The 17,095-nt window shown below is 40.6% G+C and overlaps 2 protein-coding genes across 2 annotated transcripts in view; one reads left to right on the forward strand and one right to left on the reverse strand.

The window, feature by feature from the left end:
- The window catches only part of cunh1orf50 (chromosome unknown C1orf50 homolog), a 3,782-nt gene extending 3,233 nt beyond the window's left edge, over positions 1–549 (reverse strand). The window contains exon 1 of the mRNA XM_035661118.1: positions 369–549. Coding sequence (XP_035517011.1) covers positions 369–417 — 49 coding nt within the window. The 5' untranslated portion in view covers positions 418–549. The remainder of the gene's footprint in view (positions 1–368) is intronic.
- Positions 550–1,556: 1,007 nt separating this feature from the next.
- Positions 1,557–15,197, forward strand: p3h1 (prolyl 3-hydroxylase 1; the record flags this gene model as incomplete). Its single annotated transcript, XM_035661119.1, is given in 15 exon segments — positions 1,557–3,333; positions 5,396–5,548; positions 6,589–6,778; positions 6,872–7,003; positions 8,352–8,491; positions 9,665–9,754; positions 9,844–9,896; positions 10,000–10,127; positions 10,322–10,449; positions 10,927–11,022; positions 11,664–11,814; positions 11,937–12,054; positions 12,170–12,245; positions 12,367–12,507; positions 14,247–15,197. Coding segments are annotated over 15 exon segments (2,661 nt in total). The 3' UTR covers positions 14,850–15,197.
- Between the last annotated feature and the right edge of the window lie 1,898 nt (positions 15,198–17,095).

Genomic DNA, 17,095 nt, shown 5'->3' on the forward strand with positions numbered 1-17,095 from the left:
GTTATATCACTGTCACTGCTGTTACTGTACGAGCACAGTCACTACTATCGTTATCTATAAACACATAATTACTCATATAGGACATAGTATTCATGTAATGACTGTAATAATACACTTATTAACTCGGAACTCTCCACTAGAGTCACACACATTTAACACTTAGCATTACAGTACTTCAGCAGCTATGTAGAACACAGCCTACTCAGTAATTAAATCCACATACAGTGAAGCAGTTAGTCGGGTAAAGGTGGTTTAATCACAGCTGCTCGAACACAAGTTACCACTACTAAGGCACAGCGGTACAGCGGTACAGTGCGCTGAGCTGCAGCAACACTCACAGGCTGCTTTAACAGCGTGAGTTCTCTTACCTGTGGTGCTTTTGTCGGGCTGATTGGGAAGGCTGACCGTCCTGTCCATGTTGTCTTCTGTCTTTCTCTTTACTACTAACTCCTCTCTCGACTGACTTTCTCAGATACAACCAGTCTCTCCACCTGCTGCTTTTGTAACCGGATAATATTTGACCAAATAATACCGGAGGCTTCACGGGGTCCTAAATATCCGCCCCATTTTGCCAACGTGGCTGTCCTAATATGTGCCTGTATAAAATACTTCCAAATTTAAAAAAAAAGCTTTTATGGAGCGTAGGTGTTATTGCATATTTGTTTTTTATACGTGTAACTTCCATCCCCATTGATATTAAAGTTAACATTTCCGTTGCATATTTTGTATTTATTTCTAAATTCTTCTTTCCAGGCAGTTCAAAACGACCCGGAGCATTTAAACAAGAGGAGATGTGCCACTGTTGAGAGAGTCGGGATATGATATCACCACGTAAAGCAGCAGCTGTGCTTTATTTTCCACATAAACCGCTTCACACCCTGCATAAACCCGCAGAGGATAACTGGACCTAACACCTACATTCACAGTAGTCCTGTTCTTGGCTCATGTGCCATCTCCGCACATGATTTCCCCCATGATCCTTTGCGTGCGCACTTACACAAGTTTGGTTTCTGACAAACATGTAGAGGTTTTTCTGTATATTATATAGTGCATGGTCTCATTTGTGGTTGCCAAAAGTGAGGGTGTTCAGTATATTCCTGTGTTCCTTGTATACATTGCTACCATATGAGAAAATAGCCTGCATCCATTGGCAGTATATATAAACATCTGCTCTTTTTCCCCTGTTATGTGATCATGATGTGTTATAAAAAAAAATAAAAATTCTCAAAAAGATACTTCCATTTTTCAAAAAACTTTTATTTATTACAATGTATACCATGAAAACAACAAACTTTTCTTGTAAGATAAATGCTTTGTCATTATGACAATATGTTTTCATGTTTTAAATGAGAGAAGATCCAGTCAGTATTTCCTATGTGATCTAGTGAAGTTTGCTTGATATAAAGCAGTAAATTCTGTGGTGTGAAAATTATTTGACTTTGTTTTTAATTTGTGCATGAGAAATATGACAGTAGCAGATTATATTTTATATAGTACAGTTTATACACACCATTATATGTGTTAATTTCCATTTTTACCACATTATAATTTTTTTGATTAATCTAAATGAATGTGTTAAATTTGACAGCATCAAAATCAAGCTGGGGTGGCCAGGCATTTTTCAGGAGGGGCAGCTGCCACCCTACACCAGCCATCTAGATCCGCCCTTGAACATCATAACATGGGAAGATCTAGTCTGAAATGGGCTCTGACACATCTGAGCACAAGACGTAAGCCAGCTCTTCATTTCCAGGTGAAAGTCAATGTTTGTTTGTTTGTTCTGCTCTCATTTTGAATATGATGATGAATGATCATGAATATGTGAGGCTAATAAACATCTACATGTGAAAGCACGTCACAAAACAATGAAGAAGCCCCACATGTTGCTCTAAAGCTGTAACACAGTTTCTTTTATGCTCTAAAGTCGTTCAATCAAGATGGCAGACCGCTGCACCCACAGTGCATCAGGAACACGGCCACAGGTCCTTCATTCCAACAGCTGTCAGACTCTTCAACACAGCAGTGACATAATGTAGCATTGTTCTGTTTCTCTGTAACATCAACTAAAAACTCACATCACCTTCACATATTTACCTCAGGTTTTAATATCCTGCTTACTCATATATATTGAATATGCACATTTTATTCTATACATACTCCTTATATAAGCTCTTTATATTCAATATATATATATCCTACTACATTGTACCATAACCTCCTGCTGTGACCTGTGCAATGTTCCATCAATTACATCTGTATATAAAAGCTGTATACAGTGTGCATATAACTCTTATTCTTATTTTTCTATTTAATTTTTATTTATTGTCTATTTTGTTATGTATTGTGTTGTTTTGTATATGCAGCTGCTGTAAAAGCGAATTTCCCCAGTGTGGGACCGACAAAGTCTATTAACTTATCTTATCAATCAGATTTGTTTAATGCATTTTCTGTAAGTTTTGTCACTAATGAGCTTCCATACACTTGCAACTAACTTTCTCTTCCCGGGGAATCCAGTTGTAAGTCAGCAAAACAAACATGTTGGTCTGAGAGGAAGTGATGACACTGATTGGGCCTTTAGTTAGGGGGACTTTATGGGATTCACCAGACACCCAGCTGATATAAACCCTGAGCAGTCTTACACACTGAGGTCCATCCTAACTTACACTGTACCCTCGCCTCACACACTGTTATAATAACATAATGATATCTTCATGTGTCGGCTGGGGATGAGGGGGGTGTTGCCGGGGGCTCAACTGTTCTAACCCCACCTCCAGAGGAGTGAGTGTGGGAGCAGAAGTTCCTCTCTCTACCGGCTCCTGCAGTCTCCGGTTGAGCCTCCGTCCCGCTGCAGAGTCCTGACATTTTGGCATCATGGAGCTCCGTTATGCGCTCATACTCTGCTGCCTCGTTGTGCCACTGTGCGCTGCGAACACTAATCTGAGCACTCACTTTGTTTTGGAGCCCTATGATTTCCTCTTCGACACGGCGGTGGAAGCCTACTACAAGGGGGACTGGTTGACGGTGATCCTGAACATGGAGAAGGCGCTCAGGAACAAAGCTACGGTCCGCAGCGTGAAGGCTCAGTGCCGGATGAGCTGCGCCAACCAGACCTCTTTCGGAGATCGGCTGGCCGGCTTGGGAGTTCCCATACCGGGATCCGGATCTGTGGAGGACCTGGGATTCTTCCAGAAGATCCTGAAACGGGCGGACTGCGTGAACTCCTGCGAAACTGAGAAACTGGGTTCACCAACTATGCACCAAGTGACTGGAGAAGTGCAGCTGGAGTTCAACAAGAGGACCCCGTACAATTACTTACAAGTGGCATATTTTAAGGTATAAAGCTACAGGAGGCTACAAGCTATGAGCTGCATTCAGTGCTGTCCCACTCTAACCAACATCACACAGAACAACTGCGGCTTTAACTCTGCTCATGTTCATAGTTAACATGCAGGCCCAGAGCAAGGGGAACACTTCAAACACATTGCAGTTTTAGTCTCATTCAGGCTCAGTTGATGTGGAGTTGGATACTGTAAATGCCCCAACCCCCCCAAAACCAGGACGACCATGCCACGTCTTAAGGTGGAGTCAGCTTCTGTGGACTCTGACGTTAGGACGTCGGTTTCTGGGAGCCAGCGGTTTAAAGTGCTGCTTTCAAGCTTTGCTGGCACACTGGAGTACTTTTAGCTGTAATATAGAACAGGCCAAGACAGTTATATGATTTGCAATTTTATTATCTTTCTTTAAACATTCCACCAGTCCATTTGTTATGTGTGTACTCAAAAATACTACTCTCAGGCAGAACTTGAAAGCAGCAACATCAGGAAACTGCTGGAGAATGGCACTAAAATCTGTGGAAGAAATGATCTCAAATACAGACAGTGCTGGGCTAGGTACTCAGAAACTGTATACTCCCTGCCAACAGTAATTAGTTACACTACTAGTTATATTACTTTTCTGCAACTGCCTACAACATTGTAACAGTTACAATGCAAAAATGAATCAGAGGATGTGATTGAATTGTTGGATTTCAAATCAGTAGGGGCTCCCAGCCAAAGTAATATTGTAAGTCATTGTTTTTTTGAGGAGTAACTGTAATGTTATTGCTGAAATGTATTAGTAATTACTTACACTACTAGTTACTGGGGAAAGTAATATATTACTGTCATATTATTACTAGTAATACGTTAATTAATAGTGTATTTTAATATAATTCCTTGCATAAAACATACTCCATGTAATGCAACCCCACAAAATGACCCAACATCATATTACATCACCTGTTGACCACTTCCCCTGGATCACAGTGTATATACAACATACTGAACACTGAACTGATCTGAAAATGCTCATTGTTTGCTTTAATTACAGGCCACTGACATTAGCTCTTTGCAACCACAAGTAAGGGACTGGTTGGCTAAACGTACAGTCAAATATATATTTCACAGCTGATTGATGAGGTTTGGTGAGCGTAGTCAAGTACTGAGAAAAAAATCAAAAGCAAAAATATAGCCAGGACTCCGGCTAACAATTATTGTCATTGTCAGTTAATCAATTGATCATTTTCTCGATTCATCAATTAGTTGTTTGGTCCATAAAATGTCAGAAAAACAGTGTTTCCCGAAGGCCAAGGTGATGTCCTCAAATGAATGAATGAATCCATCCATTTTATAGTAAACAACTAATCGATTAATTGACTAATCGTTGCAGCTCTACTCGTAGCGTTGTTTCCAGCATTAGCAAGTAGCTGTTTTCAGCATAAAGCTCTAATGGTACGTTCCATATAGTCCAAAGTCAGAGTTGGGAATGAACATCACACCCAAGCTGACCGCTTACTGTATGTATGACTGATTTAATGAGAAACAAAGCACAGTAGTGCTAATAAACAGAATATTCCTACAACTTTCACCTAGTTGACACACGGAGCAGCCTTCTTGGATTTTGAGGTCGCTGTTGAGGTTCCTTCGATTTTCCTAGTTAGAAATACGACTTCAGGGTGCATTCCAGTTAAAATTCGGACTTCAAATGGAATGCACCATAATACAATCCCCTGTAGGCTAGCTGCTTAGCACCAAACTGCTATAGCAATAAAGTAAGTGACTAGCTGAGCAGGTGAACACGGTGGAGCATTTGGCAGCTACAGTGCAAGGTATCTTCCTCAGGAGTGAGAGTGGGTGTTGGACTTACATACTCCATAAAATGTTATATCAGTGTTGTCTGCTGCTCTCAAGTGGGAAAAGAGTATTTGTTTCCATTTTAATATAGATAGAGGGTTGTATAGACCGAGCCTTGTTTGGCAGACAGCAGTGAATACTGTTGATTAGGGTCTGTGGGAGGTGATTCGTCGATTAATATGCCTCCAGTCAGAGAGGATGATGAACCCCTGTGTGTTTTTCAGATCAATAAGCTGGACAAGGCAGTGGCAGCTGCCCACACGTTCTACCAGGCCAACCCGGATCACATGGAGATGAGACAGAACCTGGAGTACTACAGGATGATGGCGGGAGTAAAGGAAGAGGACTTTAAAGATTTGGAGGCCAGGACACATATGGTAAGAGCAACCTCCCTCTCTAATGAGTTTTATGGCATTTTTGTGCCTCAAGGCCAGTCTTTAGAGGGGGCCTGGTGGTCGATAATGTTTCTTTACTTTGCTCACATATCAGTAATTGTTTTTGGCTCAGTTTAATTCAGAAACACTTTGTTACATGATCTATTCTCTACAGTTTCAGATACTTACTGTGGTTGCTGCACCTAGCCAACTTAAAGTTTTAAAATAGCTTTTGTAAACCCAGACAAGTTGTTTCAAGACCCATATGTGCACTTTGTTATTACTGCTGTTAAAATAGAGGGTTTGAACTCTAACATGTTTGAAGTATGTCTGTTGGCCTGTTACAGACTTGATTTAATGAAAGATTATGACTGTTGTCTAGAACAGTGATTCCCAACCCAGGGTATCTGTAACCAGGGGCTATGTGGAGAGATTGTCGATTTGCTTAAATAAAAGTTTAATTAATGATTTCATTAAAAAATACATCCATATTTTTAGTCAGCTGTAACAATTAATTTTGGTGTTTTTACAATCAAGAAAATCAGAGGCCTGTCAGCATGGCTGAAGGCTCGGCTTGCCTGTTGAATCCCCATAAAAAAAGTTAAACCAGTGGAAATAGTATAGATTCCAAATAAAGAACAGGGAGATGAGGTGTTTCTTAACTAAATGTAAGGTAAAGCGACTCCAGTATGTTTTAGTGCCATTATAACAGTATGAACTATATTTTCATGATTATCGTGATAATAAAGTATATCGTAATTATTAAGAAATTTTCATATCATACCATGCTAATTAAAAGTTAAATAACATCCAGCTTGAAATGAACCCAATTAAACACATTTGGAACATGAATGGTGGTGTTAAAGAAGGGGCACTTGAGTTTATCGGACTGGGCTGTGGGGGTACAGCTTACAAAAAAGGTTGGGAACCACTGATCTAGAGATGAACGCTTTTATATGTGAAACTAGTAATATTACACAACATCCCCTCTGCAATGGTGACCATAAGCCACCTCACTGGATGCCCACTCGCTCTCTCCTCAGGCCGAGTTCCTGCTGGGGAAGAGTTACTACAGCGACGACTCGTTCGGCCTGGCGGCTAAACACTTCGAGGTGGCCGTAGACGAGTACTTCACCGCCGATAAGGAGTGCAGAGCGCTGTGCGAGGGGGCCTACAACTACGACGGATACAACTACATGGAGTACAGTGCCGACCTGTTCCAGGCCATGACGGGTGAGACAGGACATCCTTGGGGTTTCTGTGCAGAACAGATTCACATTGTTGAGAATTTGCTGAAGTTTATGTAAACGTGTCTGTGTGTTTCAGACCACTACCTTCAGGTACTGAACTGTAAGCAGCACTGCGTGGTAGAGCTGGCCTCAACTGCAGGCAGAGACAAGCCCTTTGAGGACTTCCTCCCCTCACACTTCAACTACCTGCAGTTCTCCTACTACAACAGTGAGTCTCACAGCCCTGTCTTTTTCAGCCTGTACTGAGGAGCATACATGCCTCAATCTAATGGAATTATATTCTAAATGTACAGAGATTTACAGCACCATTGATATTGCAGATAGCCAGATATATTAGTTGAATTGGCCTTTTATGAAAAACAAGATGTAGAGTTTCCACAGTGCTGAGGAACATTGGTACTGTTACTTTATTTTATTGACTAATAATGACAAGAAGTTGCTTTATTTACAGAGGACAAGAAGACAAATGGCCGTCCAGCCTTCACAGGGTCACAAGTATACAGTGTCTCTTAAATAGCAAACACACAGGTGATACCCTTAAAGTAATTGGCATTACACTTAGGGGGACAATTACATTACAACTAATCGACATCCAGCATTGGTACAAAGAAGAAGATGTAGTCTAGCACCATCAACCAGACTTACTAAACCAGGAAATCTCTTAGCTCTTATCAAATGTTAATACACATTTGAATAAATCAACACCCTGACCACAGTTAAAGAAAAACACCTTGTAATGCCTGCAGTGATATTTGATTAGCCATTAACCAGCTAAAATAATTTTAAATGTCTTTGGCGGTGGTTTATTTGAAAATCATCTCCTACATTATAAGATGTATTAAATTATTTTTAAAAAAGCTAATCAAGCCGTCCCCTTAGAGATCATTAACAGCCAAAGGTTTAATTTTAGCCATGATGGTATTAATGTTAATTCAGTACAGCATCTAACCTGTCAGTAGTGTCATGTTGTCATTTAAACTGGTGAGACTGGTAGCACCAGCTACAGGTGAGAAGCAGCTACCATTGCTCTGCTAATAATTAATAACAAGGAGGGATAAAAGGTTTAAAACACCCTTTTCACAGCAGGCCTTTTGACATGAAATAGTAGGGTAAACACAGGTGATACCAATTAAGGTTCTGTTCCATTTAGTGTATTCCTGAGTCTGTTTGCCCGGAATAATACGGAGCCTTAATTAGTATCACTGGTAACGCCTGTGTTTAGCCTGCTATTTCATGTCAAAATGGCTGCTGTGAAAAAGGTCTATTAGGGATCTTTTAGTACTACTTAGAATAGGCTACCCTTCCCACAATGCAGCTCTACCACATCTCTTATCGCGCCCAGAAGAGGGGATCTTGGCCCGTCCGCTGGATAGACTGTAAGCCCAGAAACATAAAAATATATGCTGTTCCCTGTAAACTGCACCTCCAGTGTATGAATCTTCATGATGACCTGCTGTCCTTTTTTTCCTACAATAAGAACACTGTATTACTTTAGAACAGCTGTTGGAGACCTCATACCAGCTGTTCACTCTCCTGCTTCTGTTCCCTCTCTCCAGGTGAGAAATATGAGCAGGCCATAGAGTGTGCTAGGACCTTCCTGTTGTTCCACCCTGACGACGAGGTGATGAACCAGAACCTGGCCTATTATTCTGCCGTGCTGGGTGAAGACAAGGCAAAGACCATATCAGCCAGACAGGTACAGTCGGGTTTACTCGCACGATGCTTGGCTTTTGTTCAAAGCACTTTGTGAGTGCAGTTATTTTTAACTGTGTGTTATCTTATTCCATAACTATCAGCAATAAATCAGTTGTGAGAGAAAAATGGTCTCCAGTAGCACTTAAATGTACTCAAGGGCACAGAGAGACATTAAAAAAGCACTGATGGTAATCTAAAGCAGATAAACATTTGCTGCTTAAGCAATAAGTAAGATTTGTACTGCCTCAGGCTCTAAATGTCCATATTATACAGTATTTATAGTGGGTTAATAGGGCTGTTGATCAATACTAATGACTAAGTGATTATTTCTCTGGCTGCTGAGATCTCTGGCTTTCACAACTAAACTCACTTTCCAGCCTGTGCTTAGTTTTGGAATAAAAACACTCCTATGGGGTAAGGTGTGGTCAGTAAAAACCCTGAAACCAGTGCCTGAAATGGGCCAATACTCACCAGTACTGAGTAAACTACTGCATAACTGCATCTCTGTGTAAACAAGTAGCTACCTTAATGCTAAGCAAACACACTAAAAATATCCTTATTAATGAGGGTATAAAAACAGCAAAAAAATCTGGGCTAGGGGTATGTTTTGTTTAGGTGCATTTCAGGCACTGCCTACAACTATACTATATGGGAATGCAAAGTTATTATTAATTCACCAAAACGACTTAAAAACACATTTTATTTATTTCATAATTTCATTTGTAGAGACCTAGTAGTGTTTGTACTACTATGACAAGTCAAAATGTCCCTTTTTTTGCCTGTCATCACCCATCTCTCTTTTCTGTCATCTCTGCACTTTTAGCTATCAAATAAAGGCATGACATTGCCCCAAAACAATATTTAAAAAAAACAAACAAAAAAAGTTGCTAGTGGCGGAGTCCGCCTTTCCCACGTTGGAATCAAATTGTGTACATATGCAGAAGAAAATGATGCTGACATGTACTAAAAATTACTGTCCCTCAGACAGGATACGGCACAAAAAATGACTAAGTGTAGGGCAGTCTGTGTTGAGCTTGAGAGGCAAAGGCTGGGGCAAAAATGCCCATATAGATTACTTAATAATTACTAATTACCTTGATGTAGCTGTTTTCTGCACATTTAATTGAACACAGTATCTAATATATCTCATCATTCAATTGATGTCTGGCTCCAGGTGGTGAAACTGTACATTCAGCAGTCCATACTGGAAAAAGAGCTGCTCTACTTTGGATATGAAGCCTTCGGAGTCACCTTTGTAGATCCAGTGAGTGAATAAATCATTTGTTATCCGTCACATAGTTAACTCATGCTTGGTGGTATCTTACTTGTGCCTTTACTACCATTATTATTCAGGACACATGGACTCCTGAAGATGTCATGCCCAAGAAACTGAGAGACAAGCAGAAGTAAGATTGCAGACACCGCCTCACACACATTGGTGCAGGACATGAATAAATGTTGACGTCATGTTAAAGCCTCTGTCATTCTACCTGTGTGTGTGTGTCTCAGAGCCGACAGAGAGACTGCAGCAAGGATCACAGAGGAAATAGGAAACCTAATGAAGGAGATTGAGACTCTGGTTGAGGAGAAGAAGAAGGATTCTTCAGATATTACCATGATTATAGCGCCACAGGAAGGTAAAAGTTCCACCCAGATCACTAGTGAACCAGATGTTAGTGAGATGATGTTCATGATTTAATCTTTAATATTTCATATGTAAACAAAACTACAATAAAAACTAAATTTAACTATAGTACTTACCTGAGAAGGTTTAAGTCTGACAGTCCGACTTTTACTCCCTTGATCCTGTAACTTAACCTTTCTCCCCTAGGTGTCAGTGTGTTGCATGATAACATTAAGGTGACCATGACGCCCCAGCAGCTGAACGGCTCTCAGCGGGTGCTGCTGGATGGAGTGATCAGTGATGACGAGTGCAGGGAGCTGCAGCGCCTCTCCAATGTGAGCTCTCTAAAGAATGAAATCACTGACAGCTTATTGAGTTAACTGTACTGCCACAGAAACAAAAGTTGTTAGATTTGGGAGTGCAACAGGATGGAACAGCAAATAAACCACATTACTACTAAAAACAAGTGCCAACCATAGACTGTATAAAAGATGGAATTAGTCTCTGTGACATCAACCATAGGTTTCTGAAGAAGCTCAGTGTGGTCGGCTCTGGCCGTCACCATCTTGGAAGTCCCGACTCCACTGGCTCCCGGCTAATCCAAAAATGGACAAATGCATGGAGCGTGGGTGGAGTTGAGGAGGCCTGAATAAAGCCAGATTACCTGTGATGACACCCACCTATGTCACTCAAAGTGACCATTCCCTCAGTTATGCATAATTGAAGCCTTAATAGAATTTATATAGGGGAGTTATATAAACGTGTGTGTCAAACCGTCATGTCAGACAGTTGATGTTGTGCATATTTCCCAGGCAGCAGCTCTGAAAGGTGATGGCTACAGGGGGCGCCCTTCCCCCCATTCCCCCAGTGAGATGTTCCAGGGAGTCACTGTCCTGAAGGCTGTGAAGGTCTGTAGTCCTACTCCCAAAGTACTTAGCCAAGTGTTCTCATTAGAAAACAGCCACGCAGACACAGTTTCAACGTACCAACATTAATTAAATACAGTATAACGTTTATTTAAAGAAGTTGACCTACATTGATTTCATCCATGTGGCTGCTGTTAAAGCTGCAGTAGGAAATTTTTATAAAAATATTTGTTGTCATATTTGCTGAAATGTTCCCTATATCCTGACAGTAGTGCATGAGACAGATAATCTGTGAATAAATCAGGTTCCTCTGGGTCATCCTATTGCTCCTGATGGTATGTGCAAGAATCCACTGGGCTAAAAGAAAACATCCAATCAGAGGCAAGAAAGATAGCTGATTGTTGACTTTCATTCGTCGTCAAATACAGATGCTTTGGGACCCTGGAAATGACACTCAACAATCAACTGTCTCCAAGCCTCCAACCCAAAACGTCTTTGTACCTGTATATGTTTTTGTCCAGGCCCAGTGGATTCTTGCAAATGCAACTAGGAGGAGCCAGAGGAATCAGATTTTTTTCACATGTACTACTGTCAGGATACTGTAAAAATTTCAGCACATATGACAAAAGTTATTTATTTACGTTACCTACTGCAGCTTTAAATGGTGTTTCCCCATTCTGCAGCTCGGACAGGAGGGGAAGGTTCCACTGAAGAGCACTCGTCTGTTCTTCGACCTTAGTGAGAAGGTGAGGAAGGTGGTGGAGTCGTACTTCCACCTGGAAACTCCGCTCTACTTCTCTTACTCCCACCTGGTCTGCCGCTCCGCCATTGATGGTAAGTGAGAAACGAATCCACTGTATTCAAAGTTCAGTATTACTGATTTGTAATCAGTACTGGTTTTACTGATTTGTGTGATCACAACTTGAAGTTTTTTCTTTGCACTGTTGTTTATTCAGAGAAGCAGGAGGAACGCAAGGACCTGAGTCATCCTGTTCATGTTGACAACTGTCTGCTGGTCTCTGAGATTAACGAGTGTATAAAGGAACCTCCTGCGTACACACACAGAGACTACAGGTGAACACACACACACACACACACACACACACTAGTGTAGTACACTACAGAGTCTATCATTCAGCCAGACAACCCTGATGACGAGCACCCACATCCTAATGTCTCTCCCCTGCAGTGCCATCCTCTATTTGAATGATGACTTTGAAGGAGGAGATTTCATCTTCACTGAGCTGGATGCTAAAACAGTCACGGTAAACTTTCAGCTTTTCTTTCCACAATCTTTTTTGACACGTCTGGTACATATAAACAAAAACCATAACAAGCTTCACTGTTATTAAATGTTGCACGTTCTATATTTTCATGCTCCTCCAGGCCGAGGTGCGTCCACAGTGCGGCCGTGTGGTCGGGTTCGGAGCGGGGAAGGAGAACCCCCACGGCGTCAGAGCCGTCACTAAGGGTCAAAGGTGCGCTGTGGCGCTGTGGTTCACCCTGGATCCTACTCACGAGGAAAAGGTACAGACGATCTCTGTAGACTAAAATTAGTATAACAAGAATCGCTCTGCAATTCTAGCTTTTACCAGCAGCCTCTATTATATTCATTTGTGTAAAGTAAGAAGAATCAATTCAATTTACGGTTTTGCAGTAAATTGCATGCAATGTAATTATATGCTGTACTTGTAAAAGAATTGTACCATTGAACCGTTCTTTTAATCATTAATTACTAAAAGAAAATAACTGAATATGGTGTACCCTAATTTAACCCTTAATATCTTAGTGGAACAACAATTGTCACACATTAAAAGGGACATTAGAATTGCCAAATGTATTACAAATTAATGTTGCACACACTAAAGCAATGATTTGATTCCTTTTTCAAAACAATAATTCCTGTAATAGAAAGCTTCAAGAACTCAGTTAGGTCTGTAGCTTCTTTTAAATCCTTTCTGAAAACGTATGTTTTTGTGAAAGTTTTTGGAAATATTTGACGTATGTTTTTATTTGTACTGTTTTGATTCCTATTTATTTGTTCTCACTCGTTTTATTGTTTTACTTCGTCATGTTTCTTATTTTCATTTTATGTGCCTTGTCCAGTTTTCTTTTTCTTTTGTAAAGCACTTTGTAACATTGTTAAAGCTGCAGTAGGTAACTTTTATAAAAATAACTTTTTGTCATATTTGCATGAAACTTTCACTATATCCTGACAGCAGTACACGAGACAAATAATCTGCTCCTAATGGTATTTGCAAGAATCCACAGGGCCTGAATGAAAACAACCAATCAGAGCAAACCACCGAGCTGAGGAAGTTGATTCATGAGTCTTATTCCCAGGTGATTAAATAATGATGCTTTCAGTTGGTGGCTTTTAGCTTTGGGACGAGTTAGCGTTGGTATGTGATGACCTGGGAATGAGAGTCAACAATCAGCTATTTTTCTTGGCTCTGATTGGTTGTTTTCATTCAGGCCCGGTGGATTCTTGTAAATGCCAATAGGAGCACTAGGAGGAGCCAGAGGAACCTGTGACAGATTATCTGTCTCATGTTCTACTGTCAGGATATATTTAAAATGTCAGAAATGAATAAGAATAATAGTTACTTTTTATAAAAGTTACCTACTGCAGCTTTAAGAAAAGTTTATTATAAAAATATAAGACACAAAATTGGGCATTTGCCATGCAAAGACAGATAGTGGCCGGTAAATGTAAAATACATGCAGGTGTAGATAATGTTGTTTTACTTCTTGAAAGCAGCGATTGTTCTGCATGTATACTTCTCTGGAAAATATCTAATCCAGTTATGAATGGTAGGCATGAGCGAGTACAGTATTATCTGTATCTCTTCAACCAAGTAAAGTATCTGTATCTGTACTTGAAATTGGCAGAGCTTTAACCAGACGTGGGTGGTGCTCAAACCAGAGGCAAACATAACGTTATTATTTAAGCCTGATTACTGTTGATCAGAAGTTGATTAATTTATTAGAAAAGTCTTTACAGAACAGCCTCAGAATTGAGCTTCAGAGCACTGTTTTTGATCAGAAGAAGAAAAGAAAACTATTTTCTTACTATTTACTATTCACTTTATTTACCCTAATGATACTCATGCACGTAAAAAGTACATTATCTGTACCGAATACTTGTTTCAGCCGGGTTCTTGTTCAACTATATTGAATGGAGTTTTTATCTGCCTCATTTTGATTCTTAATTATCGCATCTTGCATTCTGTTGTTCCTCAAATGTTTCTTTTTCTGTTCTGTAGGAGAGAATCCAGGCTCAGGATATTCTGCATATGTTTTCTACCCCTGTAAATGAAGATTTCATCAAAAGGGAGGTGACTGACACCTCCAAGCCCCAGCCGACAACCCCAGAGCCTCCTGTGCAGGCTGAACAGGAAAAAGTGGACAGCAAACAAGAAGATAAACCAGTAGAGCAGAAGCTGGATGCACCAGCAGACGTGCAGGCCGACAAACCAGCCGAGCAGAAGCCGGACGCACCAGCAGACGTGCAGGCCGACAAACCAGCCGAGCAGAAGCTGGACGCACCAGCAGATGTGCCGGCCGATAAACCAGCCGACTCACCAAAGGACAAAACAGAGGCCAAACTGGTCTCTAAAGCCAAAGCTGCTCCTAAAGCGAAGGCCAAAGCTGGAGCGCAAGTGAAGACCAAGACAGCAGACAAAGTCAAACCTGCTGCTAAAAAAGATGGAAAACAGACGGTTAAAACACAAGCCAAGCAGGTAAAGGACGGCAAAAAAACCGCTACAAAAAAGACGGTAAAAGTTGCAGCCAACAAGGACTCCAAGAAAGCTAAAGCCGACGCCACGTCGGCCTCAGACTCTGAGAGCGACAGGGACGAGCTGTGATCCACTGTGTCTGTGTGGTGTCTATTTTTCTACTATTTTCTACAAGGTCTCCTCTGTGGGTGGTTGAATGGAAAAGGAGTGAAAGGTTGATTTCGTGAAAGGTTATTTGTCTTTTAATTAATTGGTTATGGTGGAGGATGCAATTGTGTTTAACAATGTCAGTCATAACTTAAGAATACCAAGGGACTGCTGTTTCACTGCATACGTACTGACAATCTGCCAGAGTGCCTTCATCACTGTGACCATCTTTGTTTGGCATCCAAAGCTTTGTGTAGCTGCTACATTTGTTCTCAGTTTCCAACCTGAATTTTCTGTAGCTGTTGTTGGAACCAAGCAAGGGTGGGTTAAAGAGGGAGGGGGGTGGGTTAATATGAGAAGAAAAACTTAAATCAGCTGTGTGAATCAATGAAATAAAAGTGATGTTTCTAAACTGTGCTGAGTTTTCATTAAAAAATAAAAAATAAATGCAATACTCCGAGCCGGCACTAGGTGTCAGGATGGCAGCACTGTTCAGTTCACACTCTCTCCCTGCTGGTGTAACAGACCATAACAAATTCACTTTTGAGAGAAATCCTCAGGTAGTGAACTTCAAGGTTCTGTGGAATCCTTCTGCTCTCCTGCTGCGATTTGATTTCAACCTGAATAATTCAAAGCCCAAGCGTTCATTGTTCTTCATCTTCCTTGAAGCTCCAGCACATTTCAACGCTGTCACATTATAAACCTCTGCTTGGGAAAACTAACATGTCTAAGTCATACTGTCAGTGGTCTTAAGTCTGTGTGTGTAGGATTTCTCTCCTCACAAAGGATATATTACCAGTTCTCTCCAGCTTTCCCCACAGAGTCACAAGTGATAGAAACACTCTTAATGATGCATTTCCAGTGGAGGAGAGTAACATTTTTTAGGTACATGTTACTTTCCTTGAGTATTCCCCATTTATGCCACTTCATACTTAAATTTCAGAGGGAAATATCTCACTCACTACATTTATTAAACACCTAGTTAAAATATAAAATATGATGCTTTATTTAAATAAAATCATCCAATATGTATACATATAAAGTTGTTAAAATTAGGTCCTTCTTGACCAGCTACGTTAAAATTTTGCTTACATTTTCATACGTCAATAATAATGATGAAGCAATATGATCTGTAAAATATTATCACTCTAAAAGAAGCCATTTGACATGACATTTTTAAATCACCATTTTATATCATCTCTCTTTTTGTCGACCCTTTGCACACATTTGCAGGCACCTTACATTTTTAAAATAGATAGATTTTTATTTTAATTGTACATGAAGGGGTAGTTTATATTGACATGTAACAACTAAAAAACAAAATCTTGCTGGCCAGATTATATTATATTTTTGACCTCATGTTGTGGGCTACAGGGGGATGAAGGTCCGGAAATGGATCCCGGGCCAGCAGTTTGCGATCCCTGTGTTAACGTTTCTTTCTACCAAACTCATCTGAGGAGGTCGCACTTTATGTTTACATGTGTGGTCCATGAGTAAAAACGCACTTCCTTCTGTGCAGTGATACGTAGTTCCTATACCTGTCGTTCCTCCACGAAACTGTTCACAACAAGGTCTGTGGATTATCTTGAGGTAACCAGGTCATGATTTCTTTTTGGTGCTTTGAGCACCACAAGCCGAGTACCTTCTGGTTCCATTATACAGGAGAGAAGGCAAACATTTCTCCAAAACTCTGGAACTCACACCAAAACAATGTAGATGGATACATAGCACTAAAGGTAAGAGGGAAATATGTCATTTTGATTTTGGGGTTAACTGTCCCTTTAAAGTTAAAAACTGCTGATGAAAGACTGCAAGCTTGTAGGTTTCCCGGTACAGCTAGTACAAAAAGGGCATCACATAAAAAGACACAAGCAGAAGGCAATAATATAAGACACAGTATAAACTAAATACAACTAAACAAAGCATGCCTCAGCAGATATAGGCTCAGAGCTGCTTTTTAAAGCATCATGTGCCAGAACGCTCTCCACACATCAGCTTGAGGTGGAGAGGGAGGGAAACGTAAAGCCCTTTACACAAGGGGATGATTAGGTGGCCAGATGGACAGAGCCAGGTTGGGAAGTTTGACAGGACACTGGGACGTGCCATGGGATCTTTAATGAGCACAGTGAGTCAGGACCTTCTAGAACACTTTTAGGATCATCATTTTTGGAAACGTTTTTCTGCTTTCTTGCTGAGAGATAAGAGGATTGATACCACACTCATGCATG

This window comes from Morone saxatilis, unplaced genomic scaffold (genome assembly GCF_004916995.1).
Source record: "Morone saxatilis isolate NCDOM2014 unplaced genomic scaffold, NCSU_SB_2.0 Contig18, whole genome shotgun sequence".
Taxonomy (NCBI): domain Eukaryota; kingdom Metazoa; phylum Chordata; class Actinopteri; family Moronidae; genus Morone; species Morone saxatilis.